The 25,880-nt window shown below is 37.0% G+C and overlaps 1 protein-coding gene across 1 annotated transcript; it reads left to right on the top strand.

Annotated features, from left to right (window-relative positions):
* Positions 1 to 8,154: 8,154 nt before the first annotated feature.
* On the top strand, positions 8,155 to 18,047 carry LOC128021265 (uncharacterized). Its single transcript, XM_052608337.1, has 4 exons — positions 8,155 to 8,344; positions 12,838 to 15,711; positions 15,969 to 16,043; positions 17,015 to 18,047. The coding sequence occupies exons 1-4, from the start codon at positions 8,334 to 8,336 to the stop codon at positions 17,577 to 17,579; spliced, it is 3,525 nt and encodes a 1,174-aa protein (XP_052464297.1). The 5' UTR covers positions 8,155 to 8,333; the 3' UTR covers positions 17,580 to 18,047.
* The last annotated feature ends 7,833 nt before the right edge of the window (positions 18,048 to 25,880 follow it).

Genomic DNA, 25,880 nt, shown 5'->3' with positions numbered 1-25,880 from the left:
CTCTCTCATCCCACACACAATCAGCCTTTACAACATTGGATTGTAACTTGCTTTAAGAAGCTTTGAGAGATACAAGTTCTCTCTTTTGGGCCGAAGCAGTTAAACTGAACACATAGCCTTCACTTCATAACCAAATACTTCCATTCATCCCAGTATGACTGTATAATCTTGCTCACACATTCCACAAATGAATCAGTGGCATACACTGATAAGAGGGGTTGCAGACTACAGAAAACAGTAGTGCTCTTTTTTCAAGGTCTTTAATGACAGAGATAAACGGGACACACAAACACACCTATAAAAACCACAGACTGGCATACTGTGATATTGGAGTGCCCCCAACTGTCCTAACAATAAAACTGCAAAGGAGTGAAAGAAGAGATTGTGATGGATATTCAATATTATATATATTGAATATTTTTTTTTTCAAGCCAAATAATGTTATTTGCTATATAAAGGGCACAATTTAGAAGAGTAAAATGCTTTGTTCAAATACATACTGGAACAAAATCACATATAAACCTGACTGAGCAACACAGCTGGGAAGACACACGATGTGAATGCAAATGCTGTCTTTTATTTGCAAATTTGCAAAAAATTTGACTCAGAATGCAAACGAAAAGCAAAACTTATACGAAGCCTGATGGATGATATTTAGAGGATGATGATTTACAAGGAGCCAAAAAGGAAATAAGAGAGCATTCAGGTTGTTTATTTCAATTCACAACTGATGCAAGTATATGTAGACAATAAAGGATTTCAGAATTTAATTTGACAAGAAAATAGTATTTCAATCTTTTTACTTATATATATATATATATATATATATATATATATATATATAAAGGTGTGTGTGTGTGTGTTTAATTCATTACTCAATTCAATTCAAGTTTATTTGTATAGCGCTTTTTACAATACAAATCGGTACAAAGCAACTTTACAGAAAATTATGTTTCTACAATATTTAGTAGTAGCTAATAAGTGGTGACTGTCAGTTTGTGCACGTTTGACAGGATTTTTCAGAAAAATGTATACAAAACGTAGTCAGCCAGACGATGAACATTATTCATATTATTAATAATTATTATAAGATGCAGTCACAATTGTAGCAATATTTGTTAGTTCTGTTTGCTAATTTAGGGTTAGCATCATTGGGGGTCCTCTGAGGGGTCAGCATCATCTCTTCTCAGGTGTTCTGGACCCAGACTGGAGCTTGTGTAAATCCTATCTACCTCAGGATGTAAATCATACACTGCAATCATTTTTGCCATTTACTAGCAATTTCTGAAAGAAAATAGTTTCTAAGTAAAAATTTTTCAGTGTATTAGGCACAGATATTTTGTAAACTGCTTAAACGTATAGTTTACACAAAAATTAAGATACACAAAAGCTGATTTTATGAGGGACGTTGGGAACCAAACAACAGTACTGCTCAACATATGGATGACAAAAACACTTCCCAAAATATATTTGTTGTATTCCACAGAAGAAACTAAGTCATATAGGAGAGGAATGGGAGTAAATGATGACATAATTCTCTTTTTTTTTTCTTTGACAAACTATCCCTTTAAGACATGTGACAAGGCCTACACATGGCTTGTTTACCAACAGCAAAAAGCTACTTTGCATAAGAGCACAAAAGACCAGCACTTCTAATTCTGTTTCAGCAGTTTCCATTCATCCACATTCTCCCAGACACATTCTGACAGCTGCACCAGGAATAACCTGACACTACAGGGGTCAAGCAAGCAGCTGCATCCAGTGGTATTCTTACTGAGGGAAACCCACCCACCCACACTCACAGAATGAATGGGAGACCACTGGAATGCATGTCCTGTGAGGAATATGAACAAACATATAGATAGATAAGAGTGGACTCTTTATTTCTTACACAAGAACACTTTGAAGAAAAAGAGAGAGAAAAAAAGAAAGAGAGACAGATAACTGCTGTACAAAGTGTCATGGTCATCAGTGTGTCTGTCCCTTTTAGAGCCCCCCTTAAAACTTTTTCCTTATTCTTCCAAGCCAAATCTGTGTCAGTGTGCCTGTAAGCGAGTGACTAAGCATGATACACTTGGGGAGGGGAGAGAAGGGATAATGAATGAGGAAAAGTTAGGTTTTGACTTTACAATAAAATATCACTGTATGATACAAGTATTGTGGTATTTTGTCAATATGGAGGATGAGAGTTAAAGTTACAAAATATCTTCGAAATGGCTGAAACTTTCTTGGGGAGGAACACACACAGCCCTCGATAGTTCAATAGCGCCCCCTACTGACCAATGAAGAAATGAGGAGCAACATAGACTGAAGAAGAATTCAAAACTAATTTAATTTCCTAAGACTCAAGGGTACAAACTACAGCCACGTGATCATTCCAGACAACAGAAGCCTCTGTAATAATTGCATGCATACTCAAAGCAAGAAAACTGTGTAAAGCAGTGTAATATGCGTAGCAAAGCTGTGCTCACTGGACGGTTAGTCTTTCTCAAGGACACATTCGATAACACATATGTTATCATTCAAGTGGAATGTTCAGTTGCCACATTTGCTATTGTATTTAGCCACTCTTCCCGCACACAGAGTTAATCTCATCTTTCTCTCTGCAATCTGACTCTTTTCTTTCTTTAAAAGGTCTTGAGCAGTGAACTTACTCTGGATTCCAAAAGTTAGGGGGGTTGGACTGACCTAGAATTTCAACATGCTGTTAAGAAAACATTATCCGTATTACTTCCCTTTAAAACATGCCTTCACTGTTATTTATTAAAAATAAATAAAAGATGATGGACGGATATAAAGTTATATATAGTTCAATAGTTTTGCCATTTATTGTGTTGTTCTGTGATGTTAAATGTGTGGTTTTGAAAAAAAATCTGTTTTCCGTGGGTCAGAAGTGTTTGCATCGTGTCACTTTAAACTTTAAGACTCAAACAATACCTTTCCCGCGTGCGGACGCTTGGCGCGAGAACAGCATGCGTGTTTATGTGGCATTCTCTTTTGCCTCAAAGTTGCTTGTTTCCCGGGAGATGTTATAAAGGAAAGGGGGAGGATGGGGGGCGATGGGTGAATAGGATCCTTTCATCCTGTTAGCCCCAGAAAAGCAGGAAGAGAATAAAGTCCGGGCTGGCAGCTGGAGTCCGGGAATCATCGGCCTTGTGGCAGATGGTCGGGTGGGGCCTGGAGAAGGGGGAGAAAATGGGAGGAAATCTGAGAGGAAGCAGGAGGGTTTCCCAAAGAAGATCCGCCCAGAAGGAGGGGTTTCAGAGCAGCTCACTTGCGCACATCTGGTGTTTGAGTTGTGTAACTACAAATGTACATTTTTATTTAAAAATAAATGTAGTTTTTGAGTAAAAAATAGCTACGCAAACCATAAATTGATATAATGAAATGTTGGCAAAAAATGCAATTCAGTCTGACACATCGGAGTACACATGTATGTACTCCAATAGGCTATATTTCTAGACTGTAAAATATTGGGTTTTTTTTAAGCTGTAAAACAATTATTAGAGTACGTTATAAACTACTAATACTACTTCAGTCATCGTATTTAAAAATAACATGTTTAATTAATTGTGTTGCGTGAAAAGTATTTCTACACTTTTTTTTCTTTGCATATATCCCATTCCTGCATAACACATTTCAAAATTGACTAAAACTTTTTATTTGCTTTAAGATTTTTTTTATTTTTTTCACTCACAGATCCATAAAGAAAAATGTAAATCATAAATAAAACCTATATGATCATCATCAATGTGGCTGTCTGATGTCCACACAACCGAAAGCCACATACTGCTGGAAACAAACTTGTGTAATATTTGATGCCATGTAAATATGCTGTAAAGTTTGAATCATTTTCAAACTAGCATTTGCTTCAGCCATTCTTTACATTTAAATTAAATCCATATATAATCACAAATGTGAAAACACTGGCAAGTCTGTATCTTTCTTAAAAGTGCATTTGTGGTTTAACAGAGTTAAAGCTTCAATAAGATCTGCCTATTTGGTTTTTAAGGCTTAGAGGAAAACATCAAAGTAAATTTAATGGAAAATCAAAGGTTAGTTTAAAAATTGCAACTAATAATTATTCCCTCATCAACGATTATATGTAAAATCACCTCTTATTTCTCTCACCATTGTCTGTCTAGATGATGCAAGTCTTTTTTTTATTTAGGGTTTGAATAGAAAACATGGTTAAAATACTGTATATATTTTTTTAATTATGTTTTTTTATTTGTTATTTTTATTTTTATTTGTTATTTTATTTTTTAAAGGTAAACAAATGTAAAAACTCATTTCAATTTCAGATAAATAAAACTGATTTATTCGGCCCAGAAGAACAGGCTTTTGCACATTAATGTGTAATTGGCTGATAAAAGGGCACACATAATGATGAAACATTAAGAGTTTTCAAGTATTTTGCTGCAGCCCAGTCTTGGCAACACGTACTGCATTTTAAAGACTTGTGTTTGAGCCTCAGGGGCTTCAGGCAGGAGCACAGACAGCCGAGAGGGTGCAGTTGACTGCAGCACTATAGCACTGACAAAGCATTAGGCAGGCTCATTTTATTTACATTTAACAGAACTGGTTGATAATAGCCAAACAGGTAAGGGTGGCAGAGCTATTCCCATTTTCATGAAATGGTCTGTAGCTAAAACCTTTTTGCATGTTTAGTGTTTGTGAATGAATTTTGAGGTCATTCTTAGTCATTTTAACCCTGAAAAACAAACACTTGTTTGTTTGTTTGTTCTCTTTCAAATATTACAATATCAGTACACTATTTGATAATATAATATATCCATCCATCCATTTTCCATACCACTTCCTCTTCTGCAGGGTTGTGGGGTGACTTACACTTGCGAGAGATCACTTCCGGCTCTTTCCGGCACTTGCGCAGACTAAGCCCTAACACGTGCATACGTCACACACTATGTACTTACGATGGGGAATTGTTTAATTTGGACTTCTCTGTGCATGCTCTTTGAGGTGGTGACCATAGACTTCCATTATATGAGTCACAGACAAGAACGGTTTGACCTAAAAATATCAGAATTGAAGCTACTGTGGAAACAAAGACACCTACATCTTGGATGCCATTGAGGTAAGCTAAACATACCAAACTTTAGTTTCAAAGTGAACAATCCCTTTAAGCATGTTGATCTTATTAATGTTCATTCCCTAATGAAAGACAACTTCACTAATCTGTGCTCTTTCTACATTGGTTTTAAGTTATCATTTATATAACTTCTAACTGGTTGCTCAGAGAAAGGTTAATTAATCACATGCGCTTATGCTGTATTAACCAAATACTGTACCATGGGAAAATCTAACTGCAATAATGATTTTACATGTTTGTATTAAATATGTTTGTATATAAACCTCTGTACTATGTCATAATATTTTTACCTTAAGTAATAATAATAATAATAACAATACTGACAGTGATGATGATGATGATGATGATGATGATAAATAATAATAAGAATATCATAAATTGTATGAATAGTATATTAAATTATTTAAATATTCTAGATTTTAGTATTCTGAAACATAAAATAATCTTTGGGGAAAAAAATTATATTTATTGGGATTTTACTGAATTACATTGTAGTCCATGATCTGCAGAATCTCTGATCATATTGTTGATAAAGTCTGACATCTATTGTTGAGCTTTGTAAATCTGAACAAAGTAAAAAAAAAAAAAAAAAAAAAAAAAAAAAAAAAAAACATTGCTAAACAGATACAATTACAGTAATTTAGAATAATTTTAAATAAAACTATGAAAATATAAATAAAAAAAAAATACATGTAGATTATTTTATTACATACATTTGGCAAAATGACAATGTTCTTGTTGATGCAAACATCCTTTTCACTTTGTTTATTTATTTATTTATTTTTTTGTGTGTGTGATCACTTTTGTTATCATGAGACCAGTGAAATGGAAATTGACTGATTTTGTGACTTAAAAAAAGTCTAAGCTAACTTTTCAACGTATGTAAGATACATATAAGATATGTATATAAGATAAGTGCATATTACATCTGCAGAAATGTGATTATTCCCACAATAGCATTTCTTTTAAAAGGGGGGTGAAATGCTCGTTTTCACTCAATATCCTATTAATCTTGAGTACCTATAGAGTAGTACTGCATCCTTCATAACTCCAAAAAGTCTTTAGTTTTATTATATTCATAAGAAAAAGATAGTCTGTACCAATTTTTCCCGGAAAAACACGGCCGGCTGGAGGTGTGACATGTGGACGGAGCTAAAGAATCACGAGCGCGAGTAGGCTTTTGCGTTGAGAGCGTTTGGAAGTTGTGACATTACCGTCAGGATAAAAAAACCATCATCCAAAACAAACCATGGCTAACAGTCAGATTCAGCCGTTTATTTATGATCCAGAATCAGATCCAGAGGCTGAAACTGAACGAGAGCAGCAGCAGCAACGACTCGCTCCGAGTGGGGCTCGGACCCGGGTCTCCGGCATGGGAGGGGACGCACTAACAAAGAGGCAGAGATATTTGAAGCAGTTTTACTCACCGCCTGTGGTTCCAACACACAATCGTGACCCTTTTTCGTTGGGATTGCATCATCCTTAAGAAATAAACGGTACGCAAATCCGTCGTCAAACTGGGCCTTGTTTGTAAAACAAGCATCTTCGAAATGCAGGGAACAAACACAAACACTTGCACAACTCCGTTGATGCTCTGTAAAAATAAACTCCATCCACTGGTCCCTTAATGCTGTTTTTTTCTTTGGTAATCTGTGCAGGGTTGTCTTGCCCTGGCAACCAAAAACACACTTCTTTTGTTACTTTTCGCGACGCTCTCACTCTGATCAGTGAATGAATGTCTGTGCTCAGCCTCTCAGTGCTCTGCTATACGGGAACGCGCGCTCTTCCGGCAGACGTGCCCTTAGGACCCATATAAGGAAATTCCGCTCCATCTAACGTCACACAGAGCCAAACTCGAAAAAAAACTTTCTGAAACTTGTGACAAACCGGAAGGAGTATTTTGGGAACAAAAATACTCCTTCAAATGTACAACTTAATTTTTAAACTTTGTCCATGTTTAGCATGGGAATCCAACTCTTTAACAGTGTAAAAAACTCCCCCCATTTAAATGTAATTTGTCTTTTTTACCCATTCCCTTTCTCATAGCAATAATTTAGCAAATAATATACAGTGATTCACATTTTATTACACAGTGGACAGGACAGGACAGGATCAATTTTAACTTCCTATTACTACACCCATCAATCTGTTTTTCTATAATGTTGGTAATTTTCACACAATCCCTTGGCATGCAGAACCTCTGTTTCTCAATCTCTCTCTTTCTATCTCTCTTCTCTCCCCCACCCTGCCTAATTTCAGCTGAATTTAGGATGCCTTTGACCCAGCACTGGATATGCATATGTGAAAGAGGGTGAGACAGAGAGATAGGGTGACGGCCAGAAAGGAAGAGTGACTCAAAGAGAGAGAGAGAGAGTTAAAGAGAGAGTGCGCAAGGCTGAGGACACTGATCAATGCATCTTTGTGCTTGCTGCCTCAGCAAGTGAAGGTGAGAGCAAATCAAAACAAATGAAAAGCAGAAGCCTCTGGAGAGAAGCAAAAAGCCTCCAATCAGCCTCTGAGGGAGGATGATTACTGTCTGTGGAGAGCTAGAGGAGTGACTGTCAAGGCAAGTGTTGTTTGAACACATGCTCATGTGCGGATTTGAGTCATCTTAGAGTATCCTCACTGCACCCACTTACTGGACAACAAGACCTTTTGTGGATACTCAAACCTATAGAAAAATACCTGCAACATGGCAGGAATCTTTGGAGTTTGAGTCTCAGGATGTAATTGAAGGTAGGTGATTATGTACAAAATAAAAGTCTATTGTTTTGCATTGTGGTCTATATCTCATAATTTCTGCAAAATGTAACTGATTCAAACTGGTTAGTCGCTGTGCAAGAGCCTTGGCCTAGCAGTTAGCACATGAGCTGTGGTGCTCATGTAAATGATGCAAGTTTGAATATGGCTCGCAACATTTCCTGATTCCATTCCTTTGCTTTTTGTGTTTATCTGCAATAAAAGGCAGCATGATTTTATGATATCTGAAGGAAAGACTGTGAGTCTTGTGCTTCATAGACTACAATCTTTCCTAGACTTCAGGCTGTTGTCATGTGTGGTGCCACAGCCTGGTGCCACCCAGAGGGGTCAGCTTGACATCCACAACAGAACATCAAGAAAGAGAGATGCTAGGGGGAATGGACAACAAGATGATCAGAAATGTTTGCAGATTCAAGGCTGGGGGCTGAGGGAATGTGTGTGTTCGCTGGAAATGTGATGCATGGCAAAACAGTAAGTGATGATTGGAAAGTGACTCACAGTCACTGTGGTTGCAATGTTTATTGAAAATTTCAAAGTACCATGATTATTTCTATTTATTCATGTCTGGATGATATATTGCAAAAACGCATACAGGAATGTTTGTTTTTCTATCATGGAGTGGGATTTCCATTGACCTTATACAGTTAATCATATTTTCATGCCATAAACCTCTCACAAACCCTGTGAAAAATGAGTCACGGCAAATGTTAAAAATATATATGTAATATAAATGTTTTTTGTTGGACAAAATACACAGCAGGGTAGATTATTTACAAATTGTATCAGAAGTTACTGATTCCAAATTATAAAAATTGTAGTTAGCAACGTAATCCATTACATAACACATTTCAGATAATCAAACTATTTGTTTTATTACTTTTGACCTAACGTTTATCAGTCTGTTGTGAGTTTGTGAAAAGTTAATCATTAATTGCATTTAATGTTAAAGTAAATCATTTTAAAATAACAAATAGCATAAATCAAATGAGAAATTATGTGAATTTCTGAAAGAAAAAAAGCTTGAAAAGCCTTACAAAGACTATGTAATAGATGGTTAAATAACCTACCGAGTGATAACTCAGATAAACATTAATGTGTTTATCAGTAGTTTATGCTACGTTTAAAATATCTGAAGGGGTTTTTGTAAATTCAGTGGTCAAATGATGTATAGCCAGCTGACTTATGATTGGTCTTTGTGTGAATATCCACAAAACTGGAGTGTATATAAGAGATGGGATATTAAACAAAAGGAACACTTAAAAGATGAAAAAGAGGAATTAAGGAGAATCAAAAAGATGATTAATAATGTATTGTTACTGTGTGAATAACACGTAATCAGGTAATTAATAAATAAGTAACTGTGTTTTAAAAAGTTAATCTAATTACAAGTACTTATTTTTTAGAATCTGATTATGTAATCCAGATAACATGTAATTAGTTACTATCCAGCTCTGTTTATTCACACACACACACACACACACACACACACACACACATATATATATATATATATATATATATATATATATATATATATATATATATATATATATAGTGGAAAATATTTTATTAAGTGTGCAGACAGTAAGTTTTGTGTGCAATATTTTTTCTCTGTTTTTGCTTTACATATAATACATTATTTAATGTGTTATTTAGCATAATTCCACATAAACGGGCACCCACAATACAGATGATTTCAGTTTGTACTATCCTTTTGGGGACATCTGGTTCCTTAAATGTAGGCAAATTGGTACGCATGCACACATTTTCAAAATATCCACTTATTAGAGTGGCTCATTAGAAAATTTACTGTCAGTCGCTGATTAACACCCTCTTTGTCAGGCAAATTATCAAGGTGCCCATGGTGGGCTGAATGAGAGAGAGGGCAGCCGAGCCTGGCTGGCAGGGGCCAGGTGTAGCAGTGGAAAGAAGAGAAAGTCAGGTCAGAGCAGAACAAAACGTTTGTCAGTGTGTGAAATATTTAATTAGTTACAGACACACACACACACACTCATGTTGACACAGTTTAACTCAGAGCAAACAGACCGCAGTGTCTATATTCCTGAAAACTGTACGTAGTAGTATTATCATCATTATTGTTGTTATTATTATTATTTTTTATTATTATTATTTTGTGTGTGTGCATAGTAAGATCAGAAGTAATGCAATATAAATATGTTACTGCACACTTGTACTCTCTCTCTCTCTCTCTCTCTTTCTCTTTGATATCACTCTGTTCTTTTGATTTCACTTTGTTCTCTCTCATCCTTTGCTTACTCTTTCCAAATTGGATTCATCCAGTTTAGGCAGGAAGGTCTTTTTGCAAATTCTATTATCAGGTCTTGTGCTCTGAAACAGAAATGTCGTCTCTGAAGTATTACATGAGTATTTTTTTTTGTCTTTCTTTCTTTTCTTTTTTTCCCCACACGTTTCATAATAGATTGCACTGCAGTCTTGCATTTTCATCCAATGTCTTGATATAATGTATTCATTTTCAAAAGTAACTGCAGGCGGTAGCAGATGGTTGATACTTTGCAGTTTTTGTATGTGGGTCATTGTCAGAAAAGAGTAACATTTGTGCTACATGAATGTGTGTCCCCATGACTGACTAATGATATCATTTACAGACTACTGGACTGGATCGCATTAGGTGATGGATTTGGCTCTGATAAGTGTGTAACACAAATTAAATTGTAGTAAAAAAAAAAAAAACTAAAAAAAAAAAACACTGACTAAACTAAGTTAAATATATTGTTTGTACTATGTATCCCCCCCCCCCCCCCCAAAAAAAAAAAAAAAAAAACCACACATTACTAAAACCGGGATGTTTGGTCACCCTAGTCTGTGTGTGTGTGTGTGTGTGAGTACAGGTGTGGACGTGCATGTGTGTGTGTGTTATGGTTTATGGGGACACAAATGTCTATAATGACTTGGCTATTACAACGTGATTTTATTACAATTACAAACATGGTTTATGGGGACACTTCCTGTATCCTCGTAATGGCTTAAAAAATACTAAACGGTGTTTAATTAAAATTTAAACATGCATTTTCCCATGATGGATAGAGGTAGGGTATGGGGATATAATAAAACCGCTACGTCTATGAAGAGTCTCCGTAAACTACAAATGCATGTGTGTGTGTGTGAGAGAGAGAGATAAAGAGAGAGAGAGAGAGAGAGAGAGAGAGAGAGAACGTGAGTGAGAGAGATAATTAGAACGCATGATACACACGCTACTAGAAACCTCATACAGCACTCACTGTTCCTGCCAGAGTTCAGCAAGTTTATCCTCCTGGTCAATAGTCCACAATTGCCCTGGCGCTGCTGTCTTCATCTTTCTTCTTCTGTGGTTTTCTTAGTTTGTGATTGGTCAACTCCAGATAGATCAACAAATCGGCTTGTTCAACCACACACATGTCACAAATTAAAACCGATAGCTCACAAACTTTTTATACATGTTTAAAAATGATTGGGAGGTCAGTTAAATGTGAGCCAAAATCAACCCAAGAACCAATGACTACAGACTACTTTGGTCTGTGTTCATTGAATTTATTTAATACACAAGTTTCACAACTAGAATTGAATTACTGAAATAAATTAACTTTTCCATGACATTCTAATTAATTGAGATTCACTTGTACGTTGGTGTGGTCTTAGTCCACTCTTCTTCCACTCTCTTCCATAGTTTAACTGTAGTGTGTTTCTTAGCCATAAGGATTTTCCAAGGATATTTCTCATGATATTTTCAGCTGGGTTTAGATCAGGACTCTATTTTCTTGGCTTCAAGGAACTTCTTTAACCTTAGTGCATATTGACGTCGAACATAATGATTCCCATTGGAGCAAATAAATTAAACTTGCTCTCATCACAAAAGTGAATTTTGGACATGTTCTGCTCTGTCCACATAACATGCTCCTCAGCAAAAGTGAGTCTAGCCTTTTGATTATTTCTGATGATAAGAGGCTCTGTCATTGCAGAGTGTGCTTTCAGTCTGACTTATCTTAAGCGTTTAGAGTCTTCTCACTATCCTATCTTCTCATGCATTTGTCTTTCATGGGCGATCAGCATTTTAAGGGGACTTGAAGGAATTAGAGTCAATGTAAAAATGTAATATTCAAGAAATCACAGATTTTTGGAATGACCAACTTTTCTTGCAGTAGCTGAAAGGGTCATCCCTTTGGCCTTCATTTTGACAACTGCTGTTGCAGAGTTTCAGTCACCTTAGAACACCTCGCCATCTTGCAATCTCAGTGAAAATCAGAGGAATGCTGACAGATAAATAGGGTTTGTCATATAATTAAGGAAATTAGCACCAGATTAACACCAATAACCTGAAGGTATCGATAAGTGTTCAAATATCTCATTTAAGTTTTTTATACTGTCCTTCACAGTTTCTGAAATATGCTTAAAAAGCTACCCTTCTAGTTAAAATAGGTTGAAGCAGTGACCTTGAAATTTAGAAAATTAGAAATTTGTAGGTTGTTCTCTAAGTTTGATCTCCACTGTGTGTGTGTGTGTGTGTGTGTGTGTGTGTGTGTGTGTGTGCGTATATATATATATATATATATATATATATATATATATATATATATATATATATATATATATACAGTATATAACAGAAATGAAACAAAGAACAATAATATTTTCTAGTTAAGGCCATTATTATTCACTTCTGCATTAATATTCAATCCTGTGTCATACAACCACAAAGCTTTTATGAAGAAGCTTTTTAGACATAAAAACAAACAAACAAATTAAAAAATAAATCCAGATTTTTCCGATTTTTTAACACATACTGCAGTGTTTTGTGAGCATGACTCATGTATCAGGGTATCTGTACCCCCCCCCACCCCCCCACACCAAAAAAAAGGATTATAAAAAACTTTAATAACTATTCACCTTTTTTCTGTCTTTTTTAGGTCTATTTAATTCCAATAGTTCTCCTTTTCTTTCCACCTCAGGTGTTCCATAGTGGTCAAATGCATTGATTTCTACTCAAGTCTGCCTCGACCAGTTATACTTGAAATGGGTAGACGAGCAGCTGATCACACCGCTCCAGTGCCAGTTCTCGGAGAGCCCGCACTTGTGGGGACACGTGTCTGGAGGGCCATCACAAGTGGGACCAGCAGTATGGCGGCCCTCACACTCTCATCACTGTCTCATCACTGTAATGTCGGTGTGCAGACATCACCTGCAATGAGAAACAACCAACTACAGCTGAATGGAAAACATGTGGATGCTTGTAATAGTCAATCAGAAAACAAAGTGATCATGCCACCCAATGGCCACATTCCAAACAAGGCCGATAAAAAGGAGTATAACGTGAAAGAAAAAACAAAAAGTATAATTATTAAACGAAAAGGTTTGGAGACTAAAATGAAAAAGGGTGTGACCTTTGAGGGACTGGAGAGGGATATTTGTGCAAACATCATGGAAGAGGGGCAGTGCCATAACTGTCCAATTAGAACCAGTCCCACATTGAGAAGTGTGGCTAATGGCATGTTAAAACCGAGAAGGAACTGTCACTTCACCAATGGGAGCATAGTTGACTCTGAGGTAATGGGCGGGATCAGCAGTGACATCAGTGAAGGGGAGGAGTCTTCCACCAGACAGAAAAAAACATTACCCCCACGCTCACCTCCTCACAGACCTCCTGTGGCCATCTGCAGCACTTGTGGTGGAAGGCAGAATCCAGTGCCTCATGGACTCTACAGCCAAATAAGGATGATTACACCACCAAAAACTGTAGGTTCTCTGGGACTCCAGTCGAGACATTCATCCCCTCTTTATCCTGGGAAGGATGTGCAGGAATACACGCAGATAGAAAGGCACACCAACTGCAGTGCTACACAGTCAGACCAGCACCCCATGAGCACTAACCTTCATTCTTATCTCAACATGAATATAAACAAGGAATGGCCATTATCTCTTCTGCCTGCTCAGCAGAGTGAAGCATCAAACCTCACTAATCATCACGCAGTCAAGAGGGAATCTAGTGCTGACACACACATTAATCATACCAGTCGCTCATCGGCTCTAAATACACACACTCTTACTGTTACCGTGAAAGAGGATAGAGGGTCAACAAAGGTCGTAAACACACACTTGAACACTCACAAACCTCACAACTCTTGTCCCTGCAGAACTCCTGTGTCTGTCAACCTACCCCAAACACACAAAAACAGCATGTCAGAGAAGCCAGATGCCACACAGTTGACAAATACCAGAATACCACACACAAACAGCCACTTCAGATCATCTCACCAGCCAAACCCTGATGAGAAACAACCAACTCAAGGAAACCAAGTGAAACCTACACACTCAGAGTCTCCACAGCCACAAAATAAAACACAGATCAAATCTTTGCAAACTACTTCGAAACAACAAATGCTCCCCCAAACCAGCACACTGCAGAACTCCAAACCTCAAAGCAGTGATGCACTTTTGAAATGCTCACGTTTAAATCAGACAAAATCCCCTTCTTGTGTTCATTTACATTCAAACATGAAACGTCAGTCTATAGTGCAGAGTTGTGTGAATGAAGGTGTCATATCCTCCACTGCTTCAAAAATTCACAGACAGGTTCAATTCCCTAATGGATTAGAGTCCATGTCTGTCATGCACACTAAACCATCAATGTGCTCACACACAAATTTTGGCATTAAACCTCAAAGCAGGACGAAAATCTATGCTGACACAGAGTCAGAATCTTCACCCTGTGATTCACGTTCACATTTTGCAGAGGTGACACACACACCTAAACTCTCAGGGCCTCACAGAAAACCACGTCATGCATCGATACGCAACGGCACTACTTCACCCACCAACACACACAAGGAAGCTTCCCACACATCCACACAGCGAACAAACACCAGTGGAACATCACTGCAGGGTATATCCGTGCATAAAGACGTACTGTCACATCCTTATAGTGAGTCAAAAAGCCAAAATGACACTCGCTTCTTTTCACGTGCCCCAAATATCTCAACCCATCACAAAGCAACACTTACGATGCAAACAGTCAACCATCAGAACCTCTCAAATGCATTTACCTCCTCTCAAACTGAGGTGGAGGTGCATCCGTACACCAAAGAATGTTCTCAAACAAGCCCAATCAAATCAGCCTTGCACGCTTTATGTGTTCTTTCAAAAACGCCACATAGACAGACAGAGCCTAAGGTTCTCAGACGCTCTGTCCTGAATCAGCTTAATAATGACACTCTTGAGTCCTCATCACTAGCCATTGCTTCCGCTAGGGCTTTTCCTCAAGCTACAACACACAACAGGACTGAATATATATTTTGGAGTGACACAGAGTCAAAGAAAAAGGCTGATATTAAGGCAGCAGAACCAGAAGGTCAGACGATCAAAGGCTCACAACACTCGCTTCATCCTCCAAACAAACCACCTCCCTCTTGTCGACCTCCGAAACCTTATTCTGCACCTCCACAAGCACCAGCTTGTGAATTCACAACAGGGGGCAGTGAAAACAGAGGCCTGAATGTGGCCTCCAATCAAAACCCACTTCTGGGACCCTCAGGCACTTTGCCTACAGAACACTCACAGAAAGATGGAAGTATCCAGAACTCAAAGACACAGATGGAATCTCAGTCTGATGGGGCTAGGCCCATCCCTAGTGAACACTGTTCCATAATACATGACCATCCGGATTCTGTGGCCCGGTTGCTGCCTGCATCGCCTCGGTGTGGCAGTCCGCGGGACCCTAAGCACAGATTAGAGATGGTAGAGGCGAGTCTGCAGTCCAACAAGGAAAGAATCACAACTCTGCTCAACATCATCCAGGACCTGGAGATGAGCCATGCAATCAGCAAAGGGTGAGAGACAGAGTCATTCCAAGATAAGCAGATAATAGACAAGTGTGACTGGTGAGCTGGATGTGTTAAAGTTAATTGTGAGACATTTTTTAAAGCCGAGGTGCAGGAAGAAAGTATAGTTGTAGTTTAAATTGCTGTATATTTGGTTTTATCTCCAAGCGTAGGTCAATGAGGGCTATAAATGAACTCTAACTTCATTTATGGATGTGAATGTGAGGCATACTAAAATACTTTTTCCTTGCCTGCTATTTTTGAAGTCGGCAGTGTTTTCAGACTGGCCAAGACTTCAGTGACTGTTCCACCTGTCAGAAGACTGCATGTGCTGTTTACAGGTGAGAGCACCCAGAGAGACTACCAACCATTTTAAAGGGGTAGTTCTCCCAAAATTGACAATTCTGTCATCATTTACTCAACCTCATGCTGCTCCCAACCTGTAAGGATTATGTCTTCTGTGGAGAGTGAAAGAAGATAAAAAAAAGTATCAGTGCTGCTTCACAAAGGCAGTGTCTCAAATTATCTTCATTTGTGTTCCTCAGAAGAAGGAAAGTTATACAGGTTTAGAACGGCATGTGGGTGATTAAATGACGACAGTATTTTCAGTATTGGGTTAACTATGCCTAATAGACATTAACTTTAGTCATTTATTTTGTTAACCAATTCAATACAATTAGATTCACATTTCATTCCCATAGACAATTTTTTTTATTAATATTTTCTCCCACTGCACATAGGTTAATAAAAAAGAATTACATTTGTTAATAATATTTTTCATTAAAATATTTTGTCATTATATTCTATCATTGTTAACATATTGATGGTGGGATAAAACAATGGCAAAGAAAATGATATTAGAAAAAACACAAACTTTGCTTGTAATTACACACAGAAACATATATTTACTGATAATGAATATAGTATATGTGTGTGTACACTGCCACTGAGACATTAATACTTATATTTGGCAAGGATGCATTAAATTAATTAACAGTGACAGTATAGACATTTATAAAGCTGTTGTTTTGAATTTACTATTTAGCCAAAACAAATTAAAAATAATAATACAAATAATTAATTAATTAAAAAGAATTCAGTTTCCACAAAAAAAAAAAAAATTGCAGCAGCACAACTGTTTTCAACACTGATAAAAAAAAATAATAAAAAAAATAAAAAAAATATATATAGTGTAAATGTATGTAATTCCAAAAATTACTGTGAAGCACGAACCATCATAAATCAAATGCTCACTTTTCTGTTCTCCCTACATTTTCTCTTTTCCACTTTCTTTATTCACTCTTTGGACTAGTGTGGAGTATGACTTCCGTCAACAGGAGAGAAGATTCAAGGAACTCTTCCAGAGTCTGTGTCCATCATCTCCAGAGAGGAGAGAAGGATATGAAGGATCTCTGCCTTTACTCACCTTACTTATTCAGAATCACAAATTACACCAGCTACATGTGAACATTATGACCCATAGCCAATCTGTGAATCAAACTCGAAGTCAGCCTCAGATTATTTCTGAGATTCAATGCCAGATTCGGGCTCAATCTCAGTCTCAAACCCAGCTGCAGCCACAGAGTCAGTATCGGACTCAGGCTCAGCCACAGGTTGTAAGTCAGATTCAGTCTCAGATTCAATCTCAGTCACAGATTCCGTTTCAGCCACAGATTCAATCTCAAAATCAAATTATATCTCAGATTCAATCCCAGACTGAGATTATGCCTCAGATTTTGCCTCAAATTCAGATTATGTCTCAGATTCAGTCTCAGGCTCACCCTCAGAAGCAGTGCCTGTTCAAGGCTAAAATCAAAAGGAAGAAGTTTTACAGGAAACTGTTCAGCTGGCTACCACACAAAGTCCAAATGAAATGACTACATAATGTCAAGTATCTAAATTTCATGCATGACTCTCAACCCTCTGGTATTCGTAGTCACAACTCCTTTTTTTCCCCTAATGCTGTCTGAAGTCTGACATACTTTGTGGAATGGAGCAATATTACATGGTATTCTGTGCCTGCACTACCAAGGAGAATTTAAATTATGAAACAAATTTTCCTAGGAAAATGAAATCGTACAACATTTACTTAATGCATTCTACTACTACTACTCTAAAGTTTCAACAAACATGGCCTTGACTAGTTATGAAGGATTTTGCACTTAAGATGCTTTTTTTTTAGGACATGACGTTATGAATAGGCTATATACATCCCTTCCTTATTGATATTTCAAATGGAAAGCTATCATCTGTTAAAGTCGGAGGACTGTGGTGGGACTGAAATATGGAGCTTCAATGGCTGAATTTTAGCTAAATAAATCACAGATTCAAGGTTATGCAACAAAGATGGGTGTTTTGCCTCATTTTCTTCCAAATAAAGACTCTATTCCACCCACACATGATCAAATATTCAAAGGTTTATACAGTATAAGTACATACAGTATATTAGCATTAACTACTGTAAATCATAAGTTGGTACACAAAACTGTTGTTAGCATACAGTGTTATACTATTCAATAGACTGTACTAGTACACAATAAGGCCAGACAGGCAGTTGGTCTGAAAGCAATGAGCTCCACTCCTGCATTCCCAAAGGAAACTGGACGCATACTTCAGGTCTCCAAAGCCCTAAACAATCTGTGGCCTAACAGGCTTTCTTAAAAGGCTTTGAGAGTCAAACAATGACATGTTGCAAGAGCGTGGCGAAGCATGAAGAACCTATGATGAATTAAAAGTTTGGCTGCCTGACACACTCATGGCTTAATATGTAAAAGTGCACACAAATCCACTGCAGAGCTATTCATGCCCTGGTAGCTTCCTTTGATTAATAAGCTGTTGCCAGGGGCAATGCATTATTTTAGACTAGATTCTGCTTCAACTTAGTATCCCCCCAAAAAAACTGATTCTCTGCAGTGCGTGTAATGTGACAGGAGCCCAGAATGTCAGCATCTCTCCACAGCTCCACTTGAAGGGTCGGGTTCTCTCTCCAGGCCAAAGAGTAAGTGGACCTCACAGCCAGACCTCATCCAAGAGAGCGGACGAGTTCAGTACCTTTAGCCATTGTAATACACTCCTACAGGCTAGTAGCTCTGGAACAAAACAAACCAGAAAGGGCAGCATAACTAATCAAGTCTGCGTTCATTTGTCATCAAAATGAGGTCACTTCCATGATGTTGTATGCTAGTAGTTTTATGTATGGTTTAAATAAAACAAAAGGAAAAAGAAAAAAGAAAAAAAAAAATTTTCTCTTCACTTTCAGGCTATATTGTGTTCAAAGGCCATGTTTGCTAATGTTCCTAATATTCCTGACATATTTAAGACTGAAGAGAGTTTAAGTGACAGTAATCAGCATCAGAAACAATATAAATATAGCGTTCAGTTTACAGATCATTATAAAGAAAGAATACTACAGGCTCTCTATCACCATCTGTGACTGAAACATACAATTGCAAGTTACTTGTGGAGGAGCATATCTTGCAACATACATGTGATCATATCAAAACATATCTTACCAGCTACACCAATATCACTAATAGAAGAAATTCATTCAAAAGTCACATTTCCAAAGTAAGAAGCATGTTTGCTGCCATGATAGTTGGACTGTCTTTTCTTAGTGAGCTTGTCCTTTAAAGGTAATAAGAAGGTACAGTAATTTTTTGATATTTCTTTTTGATGTCCAATAAGTGAGTTTTTTTTTTTGTGTGCCATTTTTAGGGGTACAACAGTTTGTCACTGGGCCAGTACCCTCAAAGGGACATCTATGTGTATGTTTTTACCCCTAAAGGGTTCATAATAGAACCACAAGGGTACAACACAAAGAACTCAGAACTTAAACATTCTCATTAGTCTAAAAACAGGTTATATTGAAGCCAATCTGCCAAAATGACAGGTTTTGGAATGTGGCGCTCTAGAGCAGGTAAACTCCGCCTCCACAGAACAAGATTAACGCCTGCTTGTACATCACTGCCTGTTTAGCTCCGCCCACTTATTCACACACGTAGTGTAAATAACAAGAGAGATAAACGTAGTTCTACACAGAAAACAAATGATAAAGATGCTCCGAAGATAACAAGATACTGTGCAGTGCCAAATTGAGGACAAACACAGTGTTTGCATAACCTTCCATTAGTTCCCAACATTAGGAAAGAGTGAATTAGCTTTCTTTTTAATAAAGTTTCAGACAGTGTCAGTAAAAGGTTGATTGTTTGTTCACATCATTTCACCCCGGATTCATTTACAAACAAGGCGCAATTTGACACCGGATTTACTGATAGACTGAAATGAAAAGATGATTCTGTTCCAACTATATTGGATCCAACGTAATGTCACAACACACAAGTGTGAGTAACTGTTTTTATTACGTGATCACTATTGCTTTGTTTTTATTACAGAGAATTTTATATGAACTGAGTAATTATGCATTTTTACCTAAATCACTGCAGTGTCCATCTGGGAAGGATGTAGCTGTCAAACGCACTGTTAGCCAATAATAGCGTTGGGAGTCAAACAGTGCGTTCCGTTGAGGGGGGTCAAACAGGACAGAAAATAGCCTATTACTGCTAAAATATTATGATTTTTATGTTAAAATCTTGATAACATTATAAGTGAACCTCAGACAACAGTAAAAAATAATAAAAATGGCAGTTCATGACCCCTTTAAAACCATGGGGCAAGTTACCAAAGGCTATAGTAGACTGGTTCGGTCAGATGAAGTGTCCTGTTTGTTTGTCTGTCAGTCAGAAGATGTGCAGTGAAGTGTAGACATACAGGTAAACATGGATCCTCTCTCTCTCATTCATTTTCTCTCTTTGCTGTATTTCAGAAGTCAACAAAGCATTATTATCGGCATGACTGTCAGAATTTACAACATTGTCTGTACGTACATGCTGCCTCACAAAAGTTTGGGGGCGACAAGATTATTAAAATGTTTTTGAATTAATCCTCTTATTCTCAAAGGCAGCTGTTTTTTATTTTATTTTATTTTTATTAGATTTACAATAAAAACAGTAATACCATTAAATATTATCAAATTTTTTTTTTTTTTTTTTTTTAGCATATTTTAAAATGTATTCTTCTGGTGCAAAGCTGAATTTTCAGCATCATTACTCCAGTCATCAGTGTTTCATGATCTTTCAGAAATAATTAATGCAGCTTTGCTGCTTAAGAAACATTTCTTATTATCATAAATGATAAAACTGTTGTGCTTCTCAGTATTTTTGTGGAAAGTATCTTTCATATCTTAAAAAAAATAAAATCTTGCTGACCTCTAACTTTTTAACGGTATGTGTATGTATTTATATTTTGGCCATATGCTAGATGAGTATATAGAGTATTATTGTACAGTACAATGAGGGGAAATATGATGTATCCCCTTCTCTCTGTTCAGTCTTATTGTCGTTTTATCTTCTTTCTCTTCCCCTCTTCTTTGCTTTCTGTCTCTCTCTCTCTCTCTCTCTCTCTCTCTCTGCTAAGAAAAGTAAAACAGCCCCTATCAATCACTTCTCCTAAAAAAGCAAGCCGATGTGCCTCTGTAACTCAAATGGAAAAGGCTTGGAGACAATGCATGACGGGCCACGTTCTCACTGACCTCTCCCAGGGGAGCTTGTGTTTAGTGGGGGTGAGACACGAGGGTGCACTAACTCTCTCCGTTCTTCTCCCACTGGGGTTCTCCAGAGATATAAGGTCGGTGTTCTGTAGGATGAGAATATAATATGACAGATTGCAGCGAAGGGCCACAGCTTCCACACTTCCACACACACAAACACATACACAGCCAGAAATGGCTTAACACAGTCACAAACCAGTAGTCATTTCATTGAAGAGGCTGACCGGAAATCAGTCAGCTAACTAATTTTGCTGCTCTAAAGGTCCTGATAGGCAGAGGGGATTATGATAGTTTATTGCTTATGGCTGCAAGCTGTTTCTGGAGAGGTTGTACTTTTGGTGTCAGTGTAGCTAAGACGTAAGAATGAACCAACCGTTGAAGAACCAATGAAATTGCAACCCTGCTGTATCACCATTTTACCCCTGGACTAGACATTTAGCCTCATGCTGCTTCAGGGGAATATGTCAGACTGGCATAGGTCACTTTGGATAAAGCCATCTGTTTAGATTTTTAAGTGTTTCATGGTTACAAGGTATGGTTACAAAATTATCTTTCCTTGTTTCTATTGTTATTCTGAGTTTGATTTTAATTCAGAGATAATAAGATCAGTCATATCCATGATGCTAATAATAAATAATGTAGAACGGGCCATTTGAATGACTTTTACAAAATATTTTAAATAAATGCTGTTCTTTTAAGCTTGATATTTATCAAAGAATTCAGAATAAAATTCAGAATAAAAATGTTTCTGCAAAAATATCAACCAGAAGCTGTTTTCAGCATTGATGATAATAAAATATGTTTCTTGAGCACCAAATCAACATATTAAAATGATTTGTTAAATATCATGTGACACTGGCTGGAGTAATGATGCTGAAAATTCAGTTTTGCCATCACAGAAATAAACTGGTTATTATTGATTATTGTTAATTGTTTATTATTTCTTTTTTTTTTTTTTTTTTTTTGGTTAAATGAAATCATAATAAAAGTCTTGGTGAACATTTAAAAATTTTGCAGACCTCAAACATAATAGTAATGTCATAGGTAATGTGAACTTATCATATTAAACACACACACACACACACACACATTCTAAAAATTCCTGGGTTGTTTCAATCCAACTTTGGGTCAAATATGGACTAACCCAACTTTTGGGTTCAAAATGTAATTTAAAAGGAAATATGATTAGTCCATATTTGACCAAAGTTGGACTGAAACAACCCAACATTTTATAGATTGTGTTCATATGTGTGTGTGTGTGTGTGTGTGTATGTGTGCATGTGTGTGTGTGTGTGTGTGTGTGTGTGTTCTATACACTGGGCCCTATCTTGCACCCAGCGCAATTGACTTTGTACACCGACGCATGTGTCATTCCTATTTTGCACCCGCGCAAAGCGCGCTTTTCCCTCCACAGAAGCACGTCGCTAAACTAGTGAATGAACTTGCGCTCCCTGGGCGGTTCAGCGCAAAAAAGGAGGCTTGTTCCGGCGCAAACAATCCCTGGTGCTATTTTGCTGTTCCATTAAACAATTGCGCCACTGACCAGAAAAAAACTAGTCTAAAGTCAGTGGCGCGTTGCGCGTTGTTCATTATGCTATTTTAAGGGCGCATGCTTGACCATAATGTATAGCGTGCACAACGCGCATACACTTTGCTCATGTAATCTACCCAGATGCAACAGTTATTTTTGCAAATCATAAATTGTTACACTAAAAAAATATTAACACATGAGATGACGGAAATCATTGTGGTGTGCCACGAAGATGTGAAAAAATAGGCATAAATCTAGCTTACAAATTATTCAGGCTAATTGTAGTAATTAAGGATCAGACCTGTTTGAGGTCATATATGTATATAAGGACATCTGACAAATTGGTTTGTCCGTCAAGAACCAGGAAAAAAAAAATCGATGAAACAATTGTGGCTATTTCCTCCCACGCCTGTTTAACCGACGGTATTTTGGGTGGGTTTCTCCCATCCCCATACAACACAACTTCTCTGTCTTTCACTGCTCTTACAAGAACATCAGTCTCCTCGGCTGTGAACCGCTCCTGGCGTGCGCCTGGTAAATACGCCATAATAATAGCAATCCATAATGGAACTTGCGCACCTGCTTTTAAAGGGAATGTTGGATGACGCTCCGATTGGTTTATTTCACGTTACGCCCAAACCACACCTATGAATAATGAAGCTACTTCAGACCAACCCATTTTAGATTTGCGCCGGGCGCAAGAGCCATTTATCCCGCCGGGAAAATAGCAACAGCGCCGAGACCCGCCCACAAAGTTACTTGCGCTTCGCGCTTTGACACTTGCGTTTCAGATCGTTAAAATAGGGCCCAATATGTTTACATTAACTTTGACATTATTATTCTAAAGTTTGAGGTAAATATGTAATAAAATATATTTAAATATGTCTAATATATTTTTACATGCGCATCTACCAAATTTACTAATATTACCATTTCATTCAGCTTACTAAAGATTAATTGTTATTATTTTTTTGGAAACTCTAGTTTATGAAAAAAAGTACCTTACAGAGCAGCAGTTTTCTTTGTAAAATTGGGTTATGCAAAACATAAAAGATGCATTATGTTATTTTTACATCATTAATGACACCAAACTGAATTGAAAAAATAGGTTTTGCAGATACTTTCCTTGTCTTTCAGACATCATTTGGATGGCATTTGGTTGAGCAATGTTGCTGTGTCAGCCTGCACAAACAAATGAGCAATGCAGAAAGAGCCACAGAACAGTATTGTTTACACTTTTGTTGGAAATCAGCTTACAAACGGCTTACGTAAATTTGTCTCTCCACATTAAGCTGGAATGGGAGAATGTATTTTAACTTCAAAAAAATTACTCACATCACCTCCAGGGAAGAATTTCTTTGACAGAAGCTTTGCTTGCACAGAGAAACTTTAGTTCTCTATAACAAGGCATTGGATACAGAAGAATGTGACTCAGTAATGGCTTTAATCACGTTAAACAAGCACAAAAAGGGTCACCAGACATATTAGCAAGGAGGAAACTCTTTCCTCTTTCACCTTTGTTAAAAGCCTTTAATTTATTTACTTGGAATATTCCATCATGATGGAACAACAAACAGCTAGAGATTTGCTATTGAGTCGACAACCTCATTTTGCTGTTTGTTCTCGGTCTTAATATCATCTCTATTCAGCTGTTCATCTTTGCAGTCCACTCTTCGAGCAGTACAAGAGGTTGTGGGGGTCTGGAGTTGCTAGGTGACTCTAGACAGGAAGATCAGAGAACAGACGTGACTGGAGACCCTTGACATCGAGCTTAGCACAGAGACGTCACTGCTCGTGTTTGGGCTGGTTAATGACAAGCAAAGAGTAGAGGCTCCTTCTGGCCTGTTCGTGCACACACATACAAACACACACAGGCTCAGATGAGAATGATATACATAGACAGGATCTAAGCACCAGAAGATATTTTGAATCCCTGTTAATTGGCCCAGAAGAGGCACGGAGCGAAAATAATACCACTGACAGGAATCGTCCTTCAAACAAACACAAAACCCTGCAACGTTGATGCCGAAATGCGAATCATTAGACACAAACATAGTCCTTTGCAGCGTGCCATAGGTGTTCAGATGCTGTATGAAGCTGCTTTTCCCTCCTTCACAGTATTGTCAGATATATCTCTGCAAACTGTCTTCTGCAACTTGAGGAAAGTTGATGTGTTTTCTGTAGATCTATACAAGTTGCCTGACTGACACAAGTAACAAAAAGACATAAAAAAATGTATGTAATTAAGCACAGTAGATTTGCCAAGTTTTCCTTGTCCTTAAATTGTTGCTATAAATACATTGCTGAAATTACATGCACTGTACTAATAGTAATAATGTGATATAATCATGTGTAATCAAACAATTTTATTATATTTTATATGAAAGATTATAATCCTTAATATTTTCTTTGGTTGTAATTTAGTAATTAAACTTAACATTAATAACTAACCATGAAGATTGTTTATAGCAATTATTAATCATTTCAATTCAATCATTATTAAATTCAATTCAATTTTAAATGTTTAATTAATTTAAAATACATTTTACTATTTCAAGTGTATTATGAATTAAAGTGATTTATAATTAAATAATATATTTATAAATTAACATTAACCTAGATAAGAATATTTAAAATGTTGTTGAAATCTAGTTGTTCATTGTTAGTTCCTCTTATCTCCGATCTATAATGCACACTAGTTAAGCTTAATGAGTGGTTAAAAAGTATTTTACATTGTTACTTCATTGTAACTATAATAGTTAACTATAACAAATTTAACCTTTTTATAAAGTATTACCATGAAAATGAATGCATTAAGTAAGGCTGCTGAAAAGAATCGTATTATAAAATATTGCTATTTTAATAATTATTTGGCATAATTATGTAGTGTAATTTTTTTTCTGTATATTGACTTATTAATGTATTTATTCAAATCCTTCAAGACCGTTATGATGATAATCTCTTGCTGTCGAGTGTCAAAAACACCTGCTACAGCTTTCCTTTAGGTTGCACAGTCATTTAACTTTGGAAAATTATCAGTGT

Source organism: Carassius gibelio, chromosome A10, assembly GCF_023724105.1.
Source record: "Carassius gibelio isolate Cgi1373 ecotype wild population from Czech Republic chromosome A10, carGib1.2-hapl.c, whole genome shotgun sequence".
Classification (NCBI taxonomy): domain Eukaryota; kingdom Metazoa; phylum Chordata; class Actinopteri; order Cypriniformes; family Cyprinidae; genus Carassius; species Carassius gibelio.
This window is presented reverse-complemented; position numbering and strand designations above follow the sequence as displayed.

Excerpts from the sequence above, each read along its gene's own strand:
- LOC128021265 (XM_052608337.1), top strand. Across the intron at positions 15,712-15,968 it reads AGCCATGCAATCAGCAAAGG|TCGGCAGTGTTTTCAGACTG; the intron begins GTGAGAGACAGA and ends CTATTTTTGAAG. Across the intron at positions 16,044-17,014 it reads ACTGCATGTGCTGTTTACAG|TGTGGAGTATGACTTCCGTC; the intron begins GTGAGAGCACCC and ends TCTTTGGACTAG.